The sequence below is a fragment of the Rana temporaria genome, chromosome 4 (assembly GCF_905171775.1).
Source record: "Rana temporaria chromosome 4, aRanTem1.1, whole genome shotgun sequence".
NCBI lineage: Eukaryota > Metazoa > Chordata > Amphibia > Anura > Ranidae > Rana > Rana temporaria.
Window position 1 is genome coordinate 456,476,130 of NC_053492.1, and position 24,237 is coordinate 456,500,366.

At 43.7% G+C, this 24,237-nt stretch overlaps 1 protein-coding gene across 20 annotated transcripts in view; it reads right to left on the reverse strand.

The window, feature by feature from the left end:
* NRXN1 (neurexin 1) overlaps positions 1-24,237 on the reverse strand; it is a 1,744,826-nt gene that overhangs the window by 830,634 nt on the left and 889,955 nt on the right. For all 20 annotated transcript variants that reach the window (XM_040351628.1, XM_040351620.1, XM_040351619.1 and 17 more), the window contains one exon: positions 23,127-23,249. In XM_040351628.1, the coding sequence (XP_040207562.1) occupies positions 23,127-23,249 (123 nt within the window). The remainder of the gene's footprint in view (positions 1-23,126; positions 23,250-24,237) is intronic.

Below are 24,237 nucleotides of genomic sequence, written 5' to 3' on the forward strand. Positions count from 1 at the left end.
TACCCACAATCCCATGTTTTTCTCAAACAGTTAAGAGGGAGAATGAGAATATTCTGCTGCTGAAAAGGTACAAGCTAAATCATATATTATTATGCTATATGTTTTAAGATAATTTATTATTTATCTATTTACTGTGAAATTACTGGTTGGAAGTTATAACTTTAATATTCAGTAATTTGTCCATTAAACCTCCTGCTTGAGTACAGTTTTTGAAAATATAGGGCCAAATTCTCAAAAGAGATACGCAGACTTAACTGCTGTTCAGCCTGCGTATCTCTGTGCCTAACTTTGGAAACGATTCTCAAAAGGCTTTTTCCAAAGTTAGGCAGAAAATCTGACATGTGTAAGACACTTACACGGTCAGATTTTAGGATGCAGTACCGCATCCGCCACTGGGGGCATTTCTCATTGAAATGCAGCTTTGCGTATGCAAATGAGGACTTAAGCAGATTTTCAAAGCATTTCAGCACTTTGATTTCTGCCTAAGTTCCGAATTTGCCGGCGCAAAACTAGGGCTGGTTTTATAATGTGGAAAGTTAGCCAAACCTTGTAAAGGCCCATTCCAGCGACGGCATTTGGTATGCATTCCTGAGGGAGAACTCCACGGCAATTTTTAAATTCAAAACCGGCATGGGTTCCCCCCCAGGAGCATACCAGGCCCTTAGGTCTGTTATGGGTTGTAAGGAGACCCCCCACGCCGAAAAATTGACGTAGGGGGTCCCCCTACAATCCATACCAGACCCGTATCCAAAGCACGCTACCCGGCCGGTCAGGAATGGGAGTGGGGACGAGCGAGCCTCCCCCCCCTCCTGAGCCGTGCCAGGCCGCATGCCCTCAACATGGGGGGGTTGGGTGCTCTGGGGCAGGGGGGCGCACTGCGGGCCCCCCCACCTCAGAGCACCCTGTCCCCATGTTGATGAGGACAGGACCTCTTCCCGACAACCCTTGCCATTGGTTGTCGGGGTCTGCGGGCGGGGGCTTATCGGAATCTGGGAGTCCCCTTTAATAAGGGGGCCCCCAGATACCGGCCCCCCACCCTAAGTGAATGGATATGGGGTACATCGTACCCCTATCCATTCACCTGGAGGCAAAAAGTAAAATGTAGTAAACACACAACACAAGGCTTTTTAAAATATTTTATTTTTCTGCTCCGGATGCCCCCCCTGTCTTCGTTATTAGCTCAATTACCAGGGGGGGCTTCTTCTTCCACTCTCCGGGGGTCTTCCGCTCTCCGGGGGTCTTCCGCTCTCCGGGGGTCTCTTCTCCGCTCTCCGGGGGGGGCTTCTCCGGACTCCGGGGGGCTTCTTCCATCTTCTCCCCTCTTCCGCTGTTGACTCGGCGAACCCCGGTTCTTCTGCAGCTCTCCGGTGCCTTCTTCTTCAGCGCTGGCTGCCTGCTATGTTTGTGTGTTAGCTCGATTTCAAACAGGCAGCCGTCGCGGTCTTCTGTGGCGTCAGGGTCTTCTCTTCCTTTCTTCCGATGTTGCCTCGTCGCCTGTTGTCGCTGTAATGATGGAAGCGCGCCTTGCATCACATTTATATAGGCATCACCGTCCCATCATGCTCCGGCAGGTACCCACGTGGGACGGTGATGCCTATATAAATGTGATGCAAGGCGCGCTTCCATCATTACAGCGACAACAGGCGACGAGGCAACATCGGAAGAAGGGAGAAGAAGAGAACAGAAGACCCTGACGCCACAGAAGACCGCGCCGGCTGCCTGTTTGAAATCGAGCTAACACACAAACATAGCAGGCAGCCAGCGCTGAAGAAGAAGGCACCGGAGAGCTGCAGAAGAACCGGGGTTCGCCGAGTCAACAGCGGAAGAGGGGAGAAGATGGAAGAAGCCCCCCGGAGTCCGGAGAAGCCCCCCCCGGAGAGCGGAGAAGACCCCCGGAGAGCGGAAGACCCCCGGAGAGCGGAAGACCCCCGGAGAGTGGAAGAAGAAGCCCCCCCTGCTAATTGAGCTAATAACGAAGACAGGGGGGGCATCCGGAGCAGAATAATAAAATATTTTAAAAAGCCTTGTGTTGTGTGTTTACTACATTTTACTTTTTGCCTCCAGGTGAATGGATAGGGGTACGATGTACCCCATATCCATTCACTTAGGGTGGGGGCCGGTATCTGGGGGCCCCCTTATTAAAGGGGACTCCCAGATTCCGATAAGCCCCCGCCCGCAGACCCCGACAACCAATGGCAAGGGTTGTCGGGAAGAGGTCCTGTCCTCATCAACATGGGGACAGGGTGCTCTGAGGTGGGGGGGCCCGCAGTGCGCCCCCCTGCCCCAGAGCACCCAACCCCCCCATGTTGAGGGCATGCGGCCTGGCACGGCTCAGGAGGGGGGGGGACACTCGCTCGTCCCCACTCCCATTCCTGACCGGCCGGGTAGCGTGCTTTGGATACGGGTCTGGTATGGATTGTAGGGGGACCCCCTACGTCAATTTTTCGGCGTGGGGGGGTCTCCTTACAACCCATAACAGACCTAAGGGCCTGGTATGCTCCTGGGGGGGAACCCATGCCGTTTTTTTCTTTGAAAATTGGCATGGAGTTCTCCCTCTCAGGAATGCATGCTGAGCGACGCTGACATTTTTTTTTATAATTATTTGTTTTCCCGGCGCGTCTTTTTTTTTCACCCGTCGCAACTTTAGTGTCCCGTCGAAATTCTCAAAGCCGACCGGCGTTAATTACGTTCGCGCGCTGCACGTCGGGAAAATTACGTCACACGCATGCGCAGTACGGCCGGCGTGGGAGCGCGCCTCATTTAAATTTTAAACGCCCCCAGGAGAGGAGGACCGCCTTACGACGGCGGCACTTAAGTTACACAGCGTGTAATTTCTACCTAAGTGCTTTGACGATCAGGCACTTAGGTAGAAATTTTAAGTCAGTGTAACTTAACTGCTGAAATTTAAGTTACGCAGACTTTTTGAGAATTTGGCCCATAGTAAATTACCTTAAAAAATATATATAATAATTAATTGTATATTACTTACTTATGGTAATTAACCCCTTGCCACCCAGGCCAATTCTGACACTTCTCTCTATGTAAAAATCATAATTTTTTGCTAGAAAATTACTCAGACCCCCAAACATTATATATATTGTTTTAGCAGACAATCTATGGAATAAAATGCTGGTCATTGTAACTTTTTAAGTTACACTGTATTTCTGCAGCAATTTTTCAAACGTTTTTTTTTTTTTTTTTTTTTTAAATAAGCTTCTTAACATCCTTTAAGAGAGAAGGAGGGAGGAGACCCGTCACTGGAAGAGATGTGAGCAGAGGAGATTTGAAAGCCAGTCCCCCAGGGGGAAGCCCGTGGTAAGTGTTGCGGCCTCAGACACTGTCTGACTGAACGGGGTGGGGGGTGTCTGGCTGTGCACTGTTAGCTGGCCCACCAAAAAAAAATACCACTGCCCGCCACTGGCTTTAAGTAGGATTTCCCTCACGTCTTGTAATAGTGACAGTAGTCAAGACAGAACAGGAAGTAAGGAGAAGTCTCTCCTTAATCAGAAGAACAAATGAACTCCGGCCTTACCTTCAGTCTTGCACAGTTGTACAGGTTCCTGTCTTATACTGAAATTGCTCACTCTAATCTCACTGCACACTGTGAGATTCTTTTCATTTTTTCATTTCCTTGCTGGAGAAGGTCCAACATTTAGCCATTTCTTCCCCAGCCTGGCTGTTCCTGGCCCACCTCTTTCATTGCTTGGATTTCAGCTCTTTCAATGCCTCAGCATACCATATGAGTGCTACCTAGGTTGGTCTGCATGAAAATACAGCCTGCCTAAGAACTCCCACTCCTTCAGATTGACATTCACCCATTAATGCTTTTTGATATTTGCTTAACATCTCTCAAGAGCCAGCTCACTGCTTGCATCAGGGCTGAGGGCACTTGAGAGAAGTACTGAGGCAGAGTGCTTTGATGTTTTCAAAGAGCTATGTACAGCACCCTGACAGCCCCTCCTACCAGACATGACCTGCCTTCATTGCACAGAGAGTCAGTGAAGACATTGCAAGGTCTAAAATAAGGTAATTATAAAATCCAAAAGATTTTACTTAAAATTATAAGTAGCATGTTGATGATGGGAAAGGAAGACAAAATTAAAGTAGAATCAGGGCTTTTTTTTCAGCTGGAACTTGGTGGCTGGAACTTGGTGGAACTCAGTTCCACCACCTCTGGCTCAGGCCCTCTGCTCCCTGCTGACCACTAGTACTTGAAAACACAAAAGTCCAGCTTCTATGCTTACAAGTAACAGCTTGTTCCCCAATAGCTCCCACAGATCAGATCAGCTGAGTGGCTCCCACTGAGTAAAGGATGGGGACAAGGGAGATGCAGGTACATGGCGTGCAGTGCAAATGCCAACATCACCACTGGATGATCTCCCCGCAAGTGAGAGAGGTGGAGCCAACTATAGTATGCAGGGAGGTACTAGAGCTCGCTGGGTGCTTCAGCTTAATACATCAACAAAAATAAGCTATGTGGAAGATGGTGGAGCTTTTAAGGAGATGGGGGCAGTAGAGGGGGTGTTGTATGCAGAGGTCAGAGCTGAAGAGGGGTAAATGTGAGACGTGGATGGGGAATGCAGAGGAAATGAGCTGTGGAAGAAGACTGAACTCTGCACTATTTTTGTAGCACAACCTGAGCTCTGCAGTCTGTACATAATGCACTCCTGGTATGACTCTGTTTAGATCACACCCACTATTTGATAAGGTTTGGAGGGTGTGTGTAAGGGACGGGTGGACAGGGGTGTGGTGATTGAGTTTCTTACCTATTTTCAGAGAAAAAAAAGCCCTGAGTAGAATTAACTTTAGCATTGAACTATGCACTATAAAATTGCTGGCATGCCAATGAAGAAACATCCTTCTCGTGTTTTTATATTAGCATCAAAAAATAAAGAAAAGCAATTATCTGGAAACCGTTCATCTGATATTTTTCAATAATAGTGAGTTTTGTTAGTCTTTCCTTCTCTCTCTCTCTCTATCTCCCCAAAAACTCCATACCAACAGTGAGGTTTGGAGGTGGGAACATCAGGGTGTGGGGCTGTTTTTCAGCAAACGGTAATGGCAAACTTCATATCATTGAAGAAAGGATGAATGGAAAAATGCACCAAGACATTCTTGAAAAAGATCTTCTGCTGTCTATCAGGATGATGAAGATAAAACGAGGGAGGACATTTCAGCAACACAATGATCCCAAACACAAAGCCAAGGAAATTCTCAATTGGTTTTAAAAAAAGAAAATAAAGCTGCTAGAATTGCCCATCCAATCACAAGACTTGAATCCAATAGAAAATCTATGAAGAGAACTAAAGATCAGAGTTCATAGAAGAGGCCCACTGAACCTTCAAGATTTGAAGACTGTTTGTGTGGAAGAAATGGGCCAAAATCACACCTGACCAATGCATGCGACTAGTTTCTCAATACAGGAGGCATCTTGAAGCTGTTATTACCAACAAAGGATTTTGTACCAAGTATTAAATACATTTCAGTTAGCATGTTCAATAATTTTTCCCTGTGTCATTTCATTTTATTACACAAAACATAATTTCTGAACTTATTTGTTTTGGTTTCTTTGTATGAATTGTATGGGTTGTTAGGCCTCGTACACACGACCGAACATGTCTGCTGAAACTGGTCCGCAGACCAGTTTCAGCGGACATGTTCGGTCGTCTGTACATCTGACCGGACAATTTTCCGGCGGATCGGACAGGTTTCCAGCGGACAAATGTTTCTTAGCATGCTAAGAAACATGTCCGCTGGAAGCCTGTCCGTCGGACATGTTCGGTCGTCTGTACGACTTACCGGACATGTCCGCTCGGCCGAAAGCCCTCGCATGCGTCGAAGTGATTTGACGCATGCGTGGAAGCATTGACCTTCCAGGGTCATACACATCGCCGCGTCATCATCGCGGCGACGGCACGGCCACGTCACCGCATATTCTGTCCGCGGGGATTTTGGTTTGATGGTGTGTACAACCATCAGACCAAAATCCGGCAGCGGACATGTCCAATGAAAACGGTCCGGCGGAATATATTTACCCATATATATGGGTGACTACCACTGTGTTCTGGAACTTGCAATACTGAGGCCGCGTACACACGGTCGGTCTAAACCGATGAAAACGGCCTGAAGTCCAGTTTCACCGGTCCAAACTGACTGTCTGTATGGCCCATCGGTCCGTTGTCCTTCGGTCAAAAATGTTAGAACTTGCTTTAAAATCGAACCGATGGACCGCTGCCCGATCGGTCCACACCAATGGTTAGTACACAAGAGCATCGGTTCAAAACCCGAGCATGCTCAGGATCAAGTAGACGCATGCTTGGAAGCATTGAACTTCGTTTTTTTCAGCACGTTGTGTGTTTTACGTCACCGCGTTCTGACCCGATCGGTTTTTGAACTGATGATGTGTACGCACATCAGACCATCAGGCCACTTCATCGGTGAACCGATGAAAACGGTCCGTCGGACCATTCTCATCGGTTTGGACCGACCGTGTGTGCGTGGCCTGAGATTTGGGGTTTATATAAACACCATAGCGCTATCTTTAAGTTTTTCACATTTTTTTGCTTGTATGAATTTCCTACTTGTATGTTTCTCCCAGGGTTGATTTACTAAAGGAAAATTGGCAAGGGAAGTTGCACTTTGCATGGAAGTGTCCCTAGAGCTTAGTGAATTAAAGAATACCCAATCACATGCAAGGACATTGGTATCTTGCTCATGATTGGATGATGGAAGTCAGCAGAGCTTCTCTCCACTAAGCAGTGGGGAAAATTCCCTTGCAAAGTTAACATCCTACTTGCCTTTAGTAAACCAACCCCATAGTAGCTGAACTTTAAATCAGCCTCTGACCAGCCTTGTGTTATATGTCTCTATAACTCTAGAGAGGACATTAGACAGTAACAGCTGTCTAAGCAGCTCCACTGCCTAAAGTGGTTGTAAACCCTCCAATACAATATAAGCTCTATGAAATCTAGATAGCACAGGCAATCGCTGCCTGTGAAAGTTTGCTCACTGTGTTAGTTTCCATAGCAATCGTCCTTGAATCTTGAGTGACGTCAGGCGCGATTGCGCACTAGGTATAATCTTTAACAGCACACTATGTGTGACGTTTCTGTCTCCTCTGCATGCCGGGTCATTAGTATTTAATAGCTTCCTCTCAGAATGGCACAGAGGGAAGTCTCGTGATGCTGCCTTGCAAGTGGTTTAGCTTCAGCTATGGTTTATCTCTGTTTCCATAGTAACGGCAATCGAGATAGAGGCTTGGTTTCTGCGCTACGACGCATGCGCAAGATTTGCAAAGGGAAACATAGTAAGGGCGTAAATGACATCTAGAAGAGATTCAAGAAACAGCAGAAGTAATGGCGTGACCAATACCCGGGAGTGAAGATATACTAAAGAAGATAAATAATGTATTTCCCAACCTCGTTTTTTGCCGATTTTAATATATTTGCATTTGCAATTCTTTACAGTATTTATACATTTAAAAAATAAGAAAAATCGTCTGGAATTTACTTCCTCTTTAAGAACTGACATGATGGCTAAGGGCCAGATTCTCAAAGAATTACGCTGGTGTATCAGCAGATACGCTGACGTAACTCCGAATCTAAGCCCGTCGTATGTTTAAGTGTATTCTCAAACTGAGATACACTTAAACATGCCTAAGATACGACGGCCTGTGCCGTCGTATCTTAGGGTGCAATATTTACGCTGGGCGCTAGGTGGCGCTTCCATTGCGGTGTAGAATATGCAAATGAGTCGTTACGCCGATTCACGAACGTACGCTTGCCCGTCGCAGTAAATTTACTCCGTTTCCGTAAGAGATACGCGGCGTAAAGATAAAGCTGCCCCCTGCCCCCTAGATGGCGTATCCAATGTTAAGTATGGCCGTCGTTCCCGCGTCACAATTTGAAAATTTTACGTCGTTTGCGTAAGTCGTCCGTGAATGGGGCTGGACACAATTTACGTTCACGTCGAAACCAATGACGTCCTTGCGACGTCATTTACCGCAATGCATGTCGGGTAATTTTAGGGACGGCGCATGCGCAGTACATTCGGCGCGGGAACGCGCCTAATTTAAATGATCCACGCCCCCTACCCGGATCATTTGAATTAGGCGGGCTTGCGCCGGGGGTATTTACGCTACGCCGCCGCAATTTTACAGGCAAGTGCTTTGTGAATCAAGCACTTGCCCGTAAAACTTGCGGCGGCGTAACGTAAATGCGATACGTTACGCAGCCGCAGATCTACCTGAATCTGGTCCATTGTGTGCAAATTTCATCATGGAATATATATATATATATATATATATATATATATATATATATACAGTATCCAGGTTTATGGTGACCATTATGCTTGGTATCAATTCTAGAACAGTAAGGCTACCTTCAAAATGAATTGTGTTATTAGAAACATTGCACTCTTTTATTTTCCAAACATGAATGGAGATAAAGCGACTGCGAGTACATTGAAAAAATATGCACTTTGATTCATTTAAATGGCATTCTGCCAATGGCAATGGATCCCCGTGTTTTCATATTTTTGGATTCTTTCAGGAAACAAAAATTAACATAATTTTAAATGACTATTGGGAGTATTTTATTCCTTTCTTGTAAAAAAAAATCTTGGAAAAAAAAAACCTCTCTAACTCTGTTGCTATAAAAAAAAATACAACTTCCAAGAATCCTCACAAGGGAATAAACAACAAACTATACTTTAAAAGAACAAGGACATTCTTGTAAGGAAGTAGGTAGACTGAATGAAATGTACAAGATAAAAAGATAGAGTGTTGGAGAATACAAACTTAAAAATAACACCAGATGGATATATGTGGTTACAACCTGCAATTCTGTTCTTGCAAACTCAAAGATAGGGTATCATCAAAGTTACATATTCTGTGAAGCTTTGAAGATGAAAGATCGACTCTCACATATTCCCGGAGCTACTACAAGAAACCACACAGTCTGCAATGTATTCAAATGGGAGAGTTACGAAACACCTGACTGGAGTGTGCATCATTCATAGCAAGAAACGCACTATATTTATAGTGTAGACGGTGATGTTGTTTTTCTATTCAACCAAAACCATGCTGTTTATTATAGATTTCTGTTTAGCTTTTAATGCCCACACTTATTACTGTGCACATCTATCTGGGCTTTTTAATGTCAACCAAAAAACGTTGGAAGTGTTCACCTCCCAGCTATTGTTGACTAGTGTTGAGCAGAATACGCCATATTCGATTTCGCGATATATCACGAATATATAGTCGAATATTCGTGAAATATTCGCTAAATTCGAATATTGTTGATATTTTATCGAAATGAAATTTTTGCGAATTTTCGCTATTGCGAATGCGAAAATAATTGCGAATTTTCGACAACTGCAGTAGGAGCACTCTGTTTGGCTCAGAATATTCTTGATATTTAGCACTATGATTGGCTCAGAATATTCGTGATATTGTATCAACATTTAGCAAATTGCGAATGCGATATTGATGGCGAAATTTCGGAAGGAGCACTCTGATTGGCTCAGAATATTCGTGATATTTTACAATACAAAATAATTGCGAAATTTCGACAAATGCGGAAGGAGCACTCTGATTGGCTCAGAATATTCGTGATATTTTACAATACAAAATAATTGCGAAATTTCGACAAATGCGGAAGGAGCACTCTGATTGGCTCAGAATATTCGTGATATTTTACAATACAAAATAATTGCGAAATTTCGACAAATGCGGAAGGAGCACTCTGATTGGCTCAGAATATTCGTGATATTTTACAATACAAAATAATTGCGAATATTCGGCAAATGCGGAAGGAGCACTCTGATTGGCTCAGAATATTCGTGATATTTTACAATAGAAAATAAAAAGTGTTTTGCATTGGTGGTGATTCTTTACTCTATCCATCTGTCACAGCCGTTTGTCAATCAAACACCTTGAAGATTGAACACGTTCATGCTGCATGCTTTGGACTTTTTTTCACTTCACATATCAAAGACATTTTTATGAAAGATTATTTTTCTATTATTGGGACTATATTTCTTTATATATTTGTTTCACTGTGTATTTCACAAGTTATTTGCGCTTGCTTATTTTATCATTTGCCCACATGTCTTGTCACTAGACATATTTTTTATTCTTGTAGAGCGACTCCATTTTCTGTCTTGTATTAATTTATGTTGTATAACATTTTTGAGTTGCTGCTGTATTCTCCCCTTTTTTTAAGGTATGCGCAATTTTTTCCTTCTTACAAAAAATAATATCAAACATACAAATATTCATAACAGAAACATACACAAAGCCCCCCCCCCTTTTGCATCAGAGACAATCAGAGTTCTCCTACCACAGTTATCGAAAATTCGCAATCATTTTCGCATTCGCATTAGCGAAATTTCGCAATTTTTTTTTTTTATATTCGGCAACATAAAAGGATCGCCTCAGCTTAGCTACTCGGCCCAGGGTCTCTAATCATACCAGCAATGCTTTTAGACGTCGATAGGATGTGATCTGTTTTAAAAATAAAATTGAAAAAATGCGAATATTCGGAATAGCGAATATTCACCGCGAAATTCGAAATATATCGCGAATACTTGAATATGCCATATTCGAGCCGAATATTCGCAATACGAATATTCGTGAGCAACACTATTGTTGACCCCAAGAGTTTGATTCTGATGGAGTCCATCTGCTCCCTTGCCTTCATACATATAGAATCAGTGGTGGCTGGTGCAAACAAACAGTTTTAGACCTATCCTAATAATCCCAGCTAGGCTTTTGGGCAAGAATAACTATATCGACCATTAATGTATTTTTCGTTCAACATAGTTACGCATATAGGCCCGGATTCAGAAAGACTTATGCCAAAGTATCTACTGATACGTCGCGTAAGTGCACGGATGCACCGTCGTATCTCTGCGCCTGATTCTGAAAGTAAGATAGCCTGAAATTTGGCTTCCTCCGACCGACGTAAGTTTCCTACGCCGTCGTATCTTGGGCGCATATTTACGCTGGCCGCAAGGGGCGCTTCCATCGATTTACGTGTCGAATATGTAAATGACCTAGATACGCCAATTCACGAACGTACTTGCGCCCGTCGCAGTAATCTACGCCGTTTACGTAAGGCGTACGTCCGACGTAAAGTTATTCCACATATAAGGAGGTGCATCTCATGCAAAGGTATGGACGTCGGAACAGCTGTCGTATTTTACGTCGTTTACGTAAGTCGTACGTGAATGGGGCTGGGCGTAGGTTACGTTCACGTCGTAGGCATTGAGCCGTCGTATCTTAGGGAGTAAATTTGACGTGATTCTGAGAATGCGCACGCATGTGCCGTTCGTTCTGCCCATCATTTGCATGGGGTCAAGCTTCATTTAAATGGATCACGCCCACTTCCTTCCTACTTTGAATTAGGCAGGCTTACGCCGGACAATTTACGTTACGCCGGCGCAACATTGGGAGCGAGTACTTTGTGAATACTGTTCTTGCCTTTTAATGTTACATCGGCATAGCGCATATGAGATGCGCTACGCCCGCACAAATATACGGCGCTCTACGTGAATCAGGGTCATAAGCATCCGGCACCTCATCCCAAAAAGTGGTGGCTGGTGCAAACAAACAAATTAAATTGAGAAAGAGGATTAGGGTGGGATTATAATGTGCCAACAGATAATAATAGAAACCAAAAATAGTTAAAATGTAAAATTCATTATAAACATAATTTAAAAAAGCTAATCAGATCAGATCATTGGCCCGGATTCAGAAAGAATATACGACAGTGTATCTCCTGATAGGCTGGAACCAGGTCGACACCCCCAGTAATGCCCAGTTGATGATGGGGAGACCATTTGCATATGCAGAATACAGATGGCAGGAGATAGAAGAGGATCCGGAAAATGAGCTGAGGTCAGGGCTGGCGGCAGACAAGCAGAAATGGTAGTGTCAGTACATGGAAAGTCAGACACTGAATACAAGTAATACTAGGCAAACAGCAGCTTTGAGAACTAGGCAATTGCTCAGGCAACACGGTATGCACTGAGCATGTCTTATATAGGGAAAGCAAACTGGCAGGCGGGCCAGGAAGTGATAAAAGGGAAAGGAATATAAATCCAAAGTGGAGAAGCGACACTCATGTGTGAAGCCAGAAGCCAGCAACACATGTGAATTAAATCACAGATCTTAGCAAAACCACTGCAGTAAAGAGGTAAAAATTTCACAGGCCAAAAAAACTGCAGACTAAACCATGACAGAAGTCTTTTGAAATGCTTAATTGCCACAAATGAATCTAACGCTATCCAAATTGATGGATTAGCTCCAGTTATCAACTGCATTTTAATGGATAATATCCTGATTGAATAATATAGTTATAGAATATGAAATCAATGCTGTACCTATAGTATCTTCCCCTCTCTGCATAACTTAGGGAATGGCTAGCATCACCTGCAATCCACTATTCGCAATGACAGTATACAGTATGTGTATATATATATATATATATATATATATATATATATATATATATATATATATATATATATATAATAGTAACTAACAGTAAGATTGTGCAATGCAAGTAAATATGTGAAATTATCTTCCAAATAAGCTACATGACTCAAAGTTAAAGGGGCTGTAAAGGTTTGTTTTTTATTTTTTAAATAGGTTCCTAGTGTTTACAGCGTCTCCCCGCAGGGATGTAGTCCCAAGGGAAGGGGGCGAGCATGCTGACTAACCCCCAGCCAGAACGGCTCGGATGATGGGGGCAAGCTTACTGGGGAGGAACAGGAAGTGAGGCCCCTTACACACGACCGGTTTTCTCGGCAGAATTCAGCAAGAAACTCGATGGGAGACGTATTCTGCCGAGAAAACCGGTCGGGAAACTGGTCGAGCCAAAAAGAGAGCATGTTCTCTATTTCCTCGTTGGGCAATGGGAACATTTGGCTCGACGAGTTTAGGTAAGTGAACCAACATTGCACTAGCTTAAAGGAACCTATTTAGAAAATAAAAAACAAACCTTTACAACCCATTTAATAATACGATAAACTGTAGGGAATAGCAGTAATTAAAAACCTATAGTGGATGTTTAATTTAAAATGAAATAACCTGAAATACTGTATGTCATAAACTATAACTCTATGGATATTGATTGGTTCAGTGGCAAATTTTTCAGGAATGTGAGTCCTCAATAAACATTGTACATCACACCTCAATGGATTTGTCCTTCTTGGTAAATAATAACAACCACCTACAACGCTCACCCAAAGGTTTAACCATTCTAAACACACAATTTTCTCTTTCTGCTTGCATCTTCCCCTGTCAATATAAAAGTTCATTAACGCATCGGCCCAGAACTTTTCAACTGCAAAGCATTTGTCAATTGCTAAACAAACAACAAAACCAAAAGTCACAAAAGCCGCTGCTTATCTTGCCAGTTCATCTCTCCATCTCTCTGAAAGCTTAATAGCACATGTCTTACTTGGTGTCCTCTCTAATCCATATATCGACCTCTGCTCACATTCTTCCTCCTTCTGCTATAGGTAATCAGGCTCCTTCCTTCACATCACTTGCCAGCTACTTGCTGATGAACCCACTTAGATGATACCATTTAGCGCCTAAAACCCTATTAAAGCACACCTTTTTGACGTGTTTCGACTGCAACCACACTCTTCTTCAGAAAACCGGTCTATCGGTCTCAAAATGCATCAAAAAGGTTTGATGCTGTGGAATGTTGTAAAAAGGTTTCAAGGCTAGCCATACCGAAGGAATAGCAAACTCTAAAAGGAATGCCATAATTCTGATGCTACATGCCAATTGTCAAGCTATGAGCATGTGAGTGTAATTTTAATAAAGCTTTATGGTGTTTTGAAAATAGAGAAAGCACTATGGAATCTGAGACCTAGCTGTGTGAAGTGGTATCATCTGGTATATCTATCGGTAAGCATTCGGGCAATGTGATGTGTAGGAGGGAGCATGACTACCTACTGCAGAAGGAGAAAGAACATGAGCAGGAATCAAAATATTGATTAGATACAACACAAAGTAAAAGTGTTACATTAAAGTGTCATTAATGCGCCTCCACGTTCTACCAAATTCAGCATAGTGAACTACACCACTGCAGTTTCTTAACCCCTTCTTGCGCAGCTCTGGTGTCCCTTTAAATTGGTTTAAATGCCTGGGGGCAGAAAGGTCTGCCCTATCATTCGACCACTACGATCGGATGTTACAGTGATCACATGATAAGGAGTCGGTCCTGCCAACTTCCAATCATTGCTAGTGACCGGAAGCTGTCCATGAGAGAAACCTCATCTGCCCATGGACACGTACATGTGGTATATGGGCATTAAACCCACCCTCTGTGCTGCCTCAAGAAGGTAAAAGAGGTAAAAAATGTCTTCCACGTGCATTTTTTTTCTGGGGATTTTTGTGCAACCCGACAGAGGCATAAGAGGCATTTTTCTCAATGATCTTTGATGAATTGGTTTTTAGCTGGGGTTCCCTGAGACCTGACATTTTTTTAAGGGTTCACCTGGGGTAAAAAGGTTGAGAAAGGCTGAGAGATGGAGAGTTGAACCGGTGAGCTTCTGTTAATTTCAGTTTGTTGTGTGTGTAGCAATTGGCAAATGCTTTACAGCTGAAAAGTTCTAGGCGGTTTGGATTAGTTAATTAATTTTTATAGTGACTGGCAAGGATACATGTAGCAAGGGGGAATTATGTGTTTAGGACTATTAAACTTTTGGGTGAGCTCTGTAGGTGGTCTCTACAATGTTAATTACTTGGCATAGAAGACACATTAGGCTGAAAAGTGCAACAATCAAGTGATGTCTAGTAAGAATGGTGCATTGGAGATATTTTTTTTTCTGTGTAGCTTGTCTTGCAAGCTTAAAGCGGATGTGTCACGGGGAAAAAATATTAAAAGCCAGCAGCTACAAATACTGCAGCTGCTGACTTTTAATATTAGGACACTTACCTGTCCTGGAGTCCAGCGCTGATCGCAGCAGAGCACGAGCGATCGCTCGTCTCTCTGCTGCTCCCCCCTCCATCCACGCTCAGGGAACCAGGAAGTGAAGCGCTGCGGCTTCACTGCCCGGTTCCCTACGGCGCATGCGCGAGTCGCGCTGCGCCCGCCGATTGGCTCACACGCTGTGTGTTGGGAGCCGAGTGTTCCCAGCACACAACGGGCGACAGACGGGATGTGACGGAATGCCCGTCTTTCGCCCGTAGCGTGTGGCCGGAAGTGGGTGCAAATACCTGTCTTTAGACAGGTGTCTGCACCCCCCTCCCCCCTGAAAGGTGTCAAATGTGACACCGGAGGGGGGGCGGGTGCCGATCAGCGGGACTCCACTTTAGGGTGGAGGACCGCTTTAAAGGAGTTGTAAAGGAAAACATTTTTCTTTCATAATAAGCATCCTTTACCTGCAGACATTCCTCTTTTCACTTCCTCATTGTTCGTTTTTGCTCAGAAGTTGCTCTATTTCTTCTCTGTTCTGTTCACTTCCTGCTTGTCTGATTTTACTGACCACCATGATGGGAGGCTTTACTGCGGTGGTCAGTGACGTGCTCACCCCCTCCTGGGAACTACATCTGTATGGCAGGACGCTCTCTACGCGTTAGAGACTTCAAGGAGGTGTGAATTACTGGGTGTGTCGCAATGCATACTGGGAAATGTAGTTCTTACATGAACGAACGATGCAAACCAGGAAGTGAATGAGAGAACAGAAACTAGAACGCCGGAGGTGATATAGATGAAGGAATTTAATAGGTATTTACTCGTTTTTTAACCAAATCATTACACTATTCTGTCTGTCTACCTTGCAGACAATAATTTTATGCAAAGAATTTTTTTTCCTTTGGTGACCCTTTAAGGCCTCATGCACACTGAAGCTGATCAACTACCATTTTTGGGAGTTTGGGCGTTTTTTTAACAGCCCTTAAACCCCACTCTATGCTATCCTATGTGTCCATGGACTTTTTATGAAGTTTATCATCAAGGTAATTTATGGGCTGTTGTCTGAATGCCCTAAAATCGTTGTCAAGAGCAGTTCTTCTGACCACAAAAAAAGCTAAACGCTGAAAACGTGCATAAACGCTCATAAACATGCTTTTAAAGGGGAGTTCTAGGCTTTTTACAGTACCTGACCGTGACATTGTGTATTCTCGCGGCATGGCAGGAGCGATATTACCCCCCCCTCGACCCCCATCATGGTAGCTAGCGCCGAGCTGTGTCGCTCCCCCAATAGATTCCTATGGATGCGCTGCATCTCGTGGGGGTGGCGAGCGCAAGAAGCACAGCCTTTCATCGCATCGCGCTGGAAACACAAAATCGGCGGCACCTACTGTATGTTTATTAAAAGTCAGCAGCTACAAAAAGTGGAGCTGCTGACTTTTAATAAACAGACACTTACCCGTTCCAGAGTCCAGCGATGCAGCCACCCGAAGCGGTGCTCCTCTCCCCCTCCCCTCCGCCGGTGCCTCCATTGCCACTCTGGGCACCCGGCCGTAACAGCTTTCAGCTTCACGGCCGGGCATGCACAGCACTTGCGCGAATCTTGCTGCGCCATCGGAGTGGACAGGTGATCTTCTGGGACCTGTCACATGTCCCAGGAGATTAGCTAGAAAGAGGGGCCGTCTAGGTTTGAGAGGAGGAGTCACCTTGGCAGCCCCTAGGCAGAAGGAGGAAGTGGGACGGGAAGTCCCACTCCTAACGAAGCCCCCACTCCCCCCCCCCCCCCAAAAAAAAATGTGGCATGTGTAGGGGGCGAGGAGTGCTTAAAGCGGAAGTTCCACTTTTGGTTTTTTACATTGCAGTGATGTAAAAAAACACCCAAAAAACACTGAAGCAGGAAAAGCTTAAAGAAGCATTTTCCTGCCAGCAACCCGACGTCCAGAATTACTTTTTTGAACGTCATGTGTGCATGGAGCCTCAATATGTTAGCTTGGAACTTTCACTTTGGTAATCGTAGAAAATATATTATTTGTTGTGGACACTGTTCAAACATTTCCATGTTTTGACTCTTTTTATTTTTTTAAATAAATATACAACTACTATTGCTTCGCTCTACTGAGGAAGCCAAATCAGAAGGCGATACACGTGTGGAGGGGAAGAGCTGAGCCAGTGACGTCATGCAGCCACTGTGGTAGCGAGCGGATGCATCTTAACTATGTTTATGCGATTTTTTATCTACTATCTTGTAAGTGTCTTTTTATCGGGACTATTTTAATAAATATAAAAACAGAGAGCACTTGGTATCCTTTGTTTGTTATTGCATGATAATGGAGTGGTATCCCTGGAGCGGAGGAAGGTTAAAGGAGTGGGGATCTATACAGGAGTCTGTCTCTAGCCGTCGGAAGTGGCGGATCGTGGATCGGGTCTCCCGGTGGGACGGGAGGCCCGGTAAGAGCGGCCGAAGGCGGCAGGATGGGGCGATGTCCCCTCCCACGCCTCCGGGATAACAACTGAGTGGCTAGTTATCCCTGGAAAGCTGACCGCCCACTCTAAAAAACGGTAATGCAGCTGCGGGCATCATCACGATATAACCCCCTAAAGCTGAGGCCGCATATATGCTTACGCTCAGCGGGAAGGGGATATTCACGTGAACTTTATTTAATAGGAGATTGTAATAATTGTATATGGATTAAATTTGATGCAACTCTGCAGTCTTTTATTAGTATTATTATTTACTCTCATCATGGCAAAGGCAATAGCTCTGCACTATTTATATGCATATTTAATACTATTGCTTCGTGTTGCAGTATTCAAACAGTGGCTCATAAGCCCTATGCAGATCCCATTTTCCTCCTGGCCAAAACCTTAGCAGCTGCCCAAATGCAATTACTTGTCATATCTGAACAGGAGTTGCATTATTTAGTTCCTACAAATATCAGTGCAATAAAAAGAAAATAATTTCCTAAGGAATTCATTTATAAGGTAACTACTTAACTAATGTACTAATAAATGTAAATCTTCATGAAAATTATTAACAAAAGCCTTTTAAATGCTATTTTTTAGATCTGTGTGTCTTGCCAGCAGTTGCTAACATTTTTCTAATTATTTCTAATTACTGTAATTTTTAAGGCTAATAAACATGTAATTAAAATGAGTTAGGGATCAAATATCACGGCCCATATTTAATTTTATTCAACCCATGGTGTCAATTAACTTATAATAAGAAAGCTGCATTTATATTAATACTTTTTGCAGTAATTTATGTCACTCTAAATGCACTAGATTTGTTATTGCCCATATCTGAAAACTGGCATATAAAAATTCACAGAATCTTTTTTCCGTTGAGAATTTAGTACAATTGTTCTTATGCTTATTCTTTAATATAATACATTTAAAATATAGAATAAATGTGTCTCTTGTATTTATCCACATTCTGCCTGCTCATGTACATATGAATCTAGGAAGAGCTTGAAAACTGTAATTTTGCCTATTTTTTAAGTTCTACTTTAAAGTCAATGGGCCAGATTCACAGAACAAATACGCCGGAGTATCTACTGATACTCCGGCGTATTTTCAAATTTGCCGCGTCGTATCTTAATTTGTGATTCACAAACAAGATACGACGGCTTTTGGCTAAGATCCGACAGGCTTACGGCTTCGTACGCGATCGGATCTTAGGCTGCAATACTTCGGCCGCCGCTGGGTGGAGTTCGCGTCGTTTTCCAGCGTCGGGTATGCAAATTAGCTTTTACGGCGATCCACAAAGCTACTCGCGTGCGTAACGTCGTTTTTTCCCGTCGCAAAGTTAAGAAATCTTTTTCATGGCTTAACCTTTACACCAGCCATGTTAAAGTATGGCCGTCGTTCCCGCGTCGAATTTTAATTTTTTTATTTTTTTTCGGCATAAGTACGTTACGCACGTCGCCATTCACAAACACGTCGGGGCGCCGTAATTTCGCGCAAAGCACGTTGGGAAATTTACTAACGGAGCATGCGCAGAACGTTCGGCGCGGGAGCGCGCCTAATTTAAATGGTACACGCCCCATTTGAATTAGGCGGGCTTGCGCCGGACGTCATTACGTTACTCCGCCGCAAGTTTATACTCAAGTGCTTTGTGGATCAAGCACTTACGAGAAAAACTTGCGGCAGTGTAACGTAAAGACGATACGTTACGCCGCCGCATTTGTACCTGAATTTGGCCCTATGTACATACATCTGCCCGATCAGGCTTTTTTGATAAAGGTTCACCATCGACCAGGGGCAGCCTGTCCATTGTGGGCGCACGGGTGCTGCCTCCCCTATCCACTGCTGTTGCCCTCCCTATCCATGTGCCCGGCCCCTTTCAGGACGCCGGGCGCATTAATTCCTATGGCGGTAGTAGGCGGGGTGTGTTTTTTGAAGCAACTAATTAGAGTCAGAGGCTCTAATAGGCTTCAAAATAGGGTGGGCTCGGGACGCAGAGAGTGTGACCGAAGCCCACCAAGGTGTGTTGCAAAAGCAAATAAATATTCGCTGTTGCAACACTAATCCTCCTCCCGGCCAATGGATCTGATATCCGTCACCCGATTGGCTGAAAGGACAGGTGATCCTATTGGACACCTAGGAGGAGGGGATGAGACACACAGTGGAAGCGAGGAGAAGAAGGAACAGGATCCGCTTCCCTATCCTCGCCGCCTAGATGGGGTAAGTACTGGTAGACCGGCAGACAGCAGGATGTGGGGGGGGTTTGAGGTGCCACAGGGGGGAGGTGGTTGTCTGATGTCCCCCAAACAAATAAACACCAGCCATCACTGCCATTGAAATGGGCACATGGTGCCAAATCTGCAAGCATTGTCACAGTTTGAAAAGTTTGACTCCAATATAATCACACACCCAGCTATATATGCAAACCCTAAACAGGAATTTCTCTTATGTGCTCCCTTTTGGTCTGTTAAGCGTTGTGCTATATGTGAAAATATTTTTTTTTCATACTGCCATGAATCCAGTAAGCTTGAAACTTCATTTATCTTCTGCACTGAAATCTTGAGCAGCCCTGCCCCGGTCACCTCTAAAAGCTGCACAATACCTCCCCTCTATGTTATTAAGAATATGAGAGGGGGAGGTGTTCTAAAGTCCTTATGCACTTGCTTTTGTAGAGTGACAACACTGTCCTTCCACAGATACAGTACAGTTGGCAAGCTTTGTGACCCTAGGACAGGAAAAGTGTTAATGGCAGCATTATCTGGTGATTGTAAAGGAACAAAGGCCTCAATAAAGGGACTGTCAATCTCCCAGATTAGCAAGCATTTGAGCTGTAAGTTTGAAAATTTTTGCTAAGCTATTGCTAGACTTGCCAGGTTTTACAAGTTTGTTGCACAATCACTGCAAGTCAACATTGCACGACTCCAGATCAACTTTCTTTCCAAACATTCTGCAAGTTCTGGTTCAGTTATGTTGTGCAATAGTCATCCCACCACAGGGGGCACTGTGGCTGAGTTTGTCATGCTGTAGACTTGCAAAGCTCTTGCTGTAGACTCACCACAGCAACGTTTCTCTTGCTAGAGACTTGCCATGTAAACTTGCTACAAATTGGAAAAGTGTCATGTAGAACGTGTGCTTCAAGTGCTCTGCAAGTCTACAACTTGCCAGTAAAAATGTGCAGCAAGTTAACAGACTTACAATTCAACATTGCCACAAATTTGTGGCAACTTATCCTTGCTATCTGGGCTGTGATATACTGTTCTTGAGTTAAGGTATGCTACATTCAAAAAGAATATACCTAAAAAGTAAATGTAAAAGTTAAAAAAGTTAAAGTTAAAATTAAATTAATAAATTACTTGAATGTTTGTAACAATGTTCCAAATAATTAGACTGTAAGCTCTTGTGACCAGGGCCCTCCTCTTTTATTTTATTGTTTTGTAACTGTACTGTCGGTCTTTAGCTTGTAAAGCGTGTGCAAACTTTTAGCACTATATAAATCCCAAATAAAAATGATGACAATAAATATATTAATAATAATTAATAATTATAATTATTACTATTATTATTATTATTATTATTATTATTATGCAATAATTTCCAATGATTTAAACAAACAGATTTTATTTTCCAATATGGGAAACTGAAGGCCTTATTCTGTAATCATTTATGAAGCTGCTTTTCTTTATAATTCTTTATTATTCTTTATTATCCCCTGTAGTGCTGCTTTCATATTTGTAGCATATTTGCATCATTATAAATGGACCTGAAGCATTTAGAAAAAAAAAAATCAATATAAAAGACTTACCTTCAGGGCTTTTTTTCTCAAACAATAGGTGCTGGAACTCACCCACGATGCCCCAACCCACCCCACGCACATCCTCCAACTCACATCAAATAGTGGGTGTGGTCAGTCAAATTTTTCATGAACAGCAAGAGGGTCTTACATTTTATCAAATACCAGGAATGCAATGCATACAGAGAGCAGAGTTCAGAGGGGTTACACACAGAGCTGTCACTTGTAAATACAGAAACCGGACTTCTGTGTTTACACGTGATTGTGGTGAGCAGGCACCAAAGAGTCTGAGCCAGAGGTGATGGTGTTCTGTCAAGTTCTCCATCCCGTCAGAAACTCCAACCTCTTAACTTCCAGTTTATTTAAAACCAGCAGTTATTGGAGTTTTTGACAAATTGGTGGTTGGACACAACACTGGCAACCGAATAGAGTCCGGTGCAGGATATTATGAGCGGAGATTCTTGCTCCGATACTAGCTAACAAAATGGCCGCCTCCGAGGCAGCAAAAACGTTGTCCTCGTTAGCCACTATGCTGTCAAACAGCTCAGTCTTCCTGTTCCAGACTCTATTCGGATGTTGGTGTCGTGTCCAGCCACCAATTCTTCAAACTCTCCGATTGCTAAGGTTTTAAATAATCCGAAAGTGACATGGTTGGAGATTCTGATGGGTTGGAGATATTGACAGAACAGTGGAACTGAGTTCCACCTGAAAAAAAACCCTGCTTACCTTAAAAATTAAGCCCTCCAGTGGGGCGCTGTCACCACTGCAGAGCCTTCTAACTTCACCCAGTCTTCCATGCATATGCAAGTCTCAACCGCTACACACAGCTCTGAAGGAACGGGCATGCTCATAGGTCTTGCATGGGTATGCAAGTCTTGACCGTGGCACACAGCTCTGAAGGAATGGGTATGCCCATAGGTCTTCCAATGCGTTTGCAAGTCTCGAACACGGCACACAGCTCTGAAGGAATGGGTATGCCCATAAGCCTTCCATGCGTATGCAAGTCTTGACCGTGGCACACAGCTCTGAAGGAATGGGTATACCCATAGGTCTTCCAATGCGTATGCAAGTCTTGAACACGGCACACAGCTCTGAAGGAATGGGTATGCCCATAAGCCTTCCATGCGTATGCAAGTCTCGACCGTGGCACACAGCTCTGAAGGAATGGGTATGCCCATAGGTCTTCCATGCGTATGCAAGTCTCGACCACTGCACACAGCTCTGAAGGAACGGGCATGCTCATAGGTCTTCCATGCGTATGCAAGTCTTGCCCGTGGCACACAGCTCTGAAGGAATGGGTATACCCATAGGTCTTCCAATGCGTATGCAAGTCTCGACCGCTGCACACAGCTCTGATGGAACGGGCATGCTCATAGGTCTTCCATGCGTATGCAAGTCTTGAACGTGGCACACAGCTCTGAAGGAATGGGTATACCCATAGGTCTTCCAATGCGTATGCAAGTCTCGAACACGGCACACAGTTCTGAAGGAATGGGTATGCCCATAAGCCTTCCTTGCTTATGCAAGTCTCGAATGCGGCACAGCTCTGAAGGAACGGGTATGCTGTTCCTTCAGAGCGCATGTGTCGGTGACGTCACCGACTTCTGCTCGCTAGAATATCTCCTAAACGGTGGACGTTTAGGGATTATTCATTTTAACTATAGGTAAACTTTATTATAAGCTTACCTGTAGGTAAAAAATAAAAATAGAGTCTACTACCAATTTAAGTGCTTTCTGTGTAAGACTTTAGGACGAGTTACAGAAAATGCCCATGTACACATTTCGTTTTAAACCACTGTTTTACCAAACCTTTTCCAAGTGGCGATTTTTATTTATTTTTCCTTATTATCTGTTTGGAGCATTCTTAGATGATCCTAGAATTCCTGAAATGAAAACTTAGTTTAGTATAGCAGAATATAAAGGTTCATTGCACCTACCTGTCATGTCTTGTTGATCATCCACAATTAACTTTAAACTCTTTCCTCGTCGTATCACACGTACTGTGTGCCATTCATTATCATTGAGGTTATAACCAGCATAAAGTGTCTCTGGGCCTTTGCCTGCAGAATATGCCAAACAGTCATTAAATAATCAAAAAACAATTGAGAAAGTGATCCTTTAAAGAAAAAAACAGAGAATTAAAGTAATATAGACATGTTAATAAATCTCATAATGGTTGAAAATAATGACCTTGGTACTTAAGTAGTTAAAAATTATCATTTTTTTTAACATAAATAGGCTCAGAAACTGTACATTTTTAATTTGTTTATTTAATAGATAACAACATCTAAGACCGGGTTCACACCATCTCCGCATACGGCTCACAGCAGGGGGTCCGGTAGCATCATGGTTCACCGTTTCTGGTTCTATTTCAGCCCGAATCTTTGGCTGAATTCGGATCTGAAAAGGGTCAAAAGACGTACAGGACCCCAGTGCAAATTCAAACCGGAGCCGCAGCGGAGATATGTGAACCGGCTCCATAGAGAGCTGGTAAAAATCTCTTGCTATTGAAAATTGGATGCAGGTTCCCCGGTGTGAACCCAGCCTTAAGGTTCTTAGATAAAGACTTTATTAAAACCCAAATACCCTAAAGCAGGCATGTCCAAAGTCAGGCCCGGGGGCCAAATGCGGCCCCCTGTTGATTTAATATGGCCCCCCTGGGGATTTGGATATATATATTGTTTGTGGCTCCCAGGGCCACAAAAGATATATACTGTATTTATTGGCACTGCCTTGGAGGGGGCAGGACGAGTGCTGTCAGATTACATGAAGAGAATCTCCTGTTTACTCAGCAGCGTCTCTATTGGAAGTCCCGTCTCCTGGGATGCCATTGGACGACTGTTCTGTCTATCATAGGAGGCAGGACTTTGTATTAAAGAGGCCACAGCGTAAACAAGAGATTCTCCTGTTTGTAATCTGTCGGCACTCATCCCGCCCCCTCCCTCTGCCCTCCGAGGCTGCAGATGGGCATCGTTCAGGCTGCACTGATGGCAATGGTAAGGCTGCATTTATGGCGCATGTGAGGCTGCATTTATGGCACATGTGAGG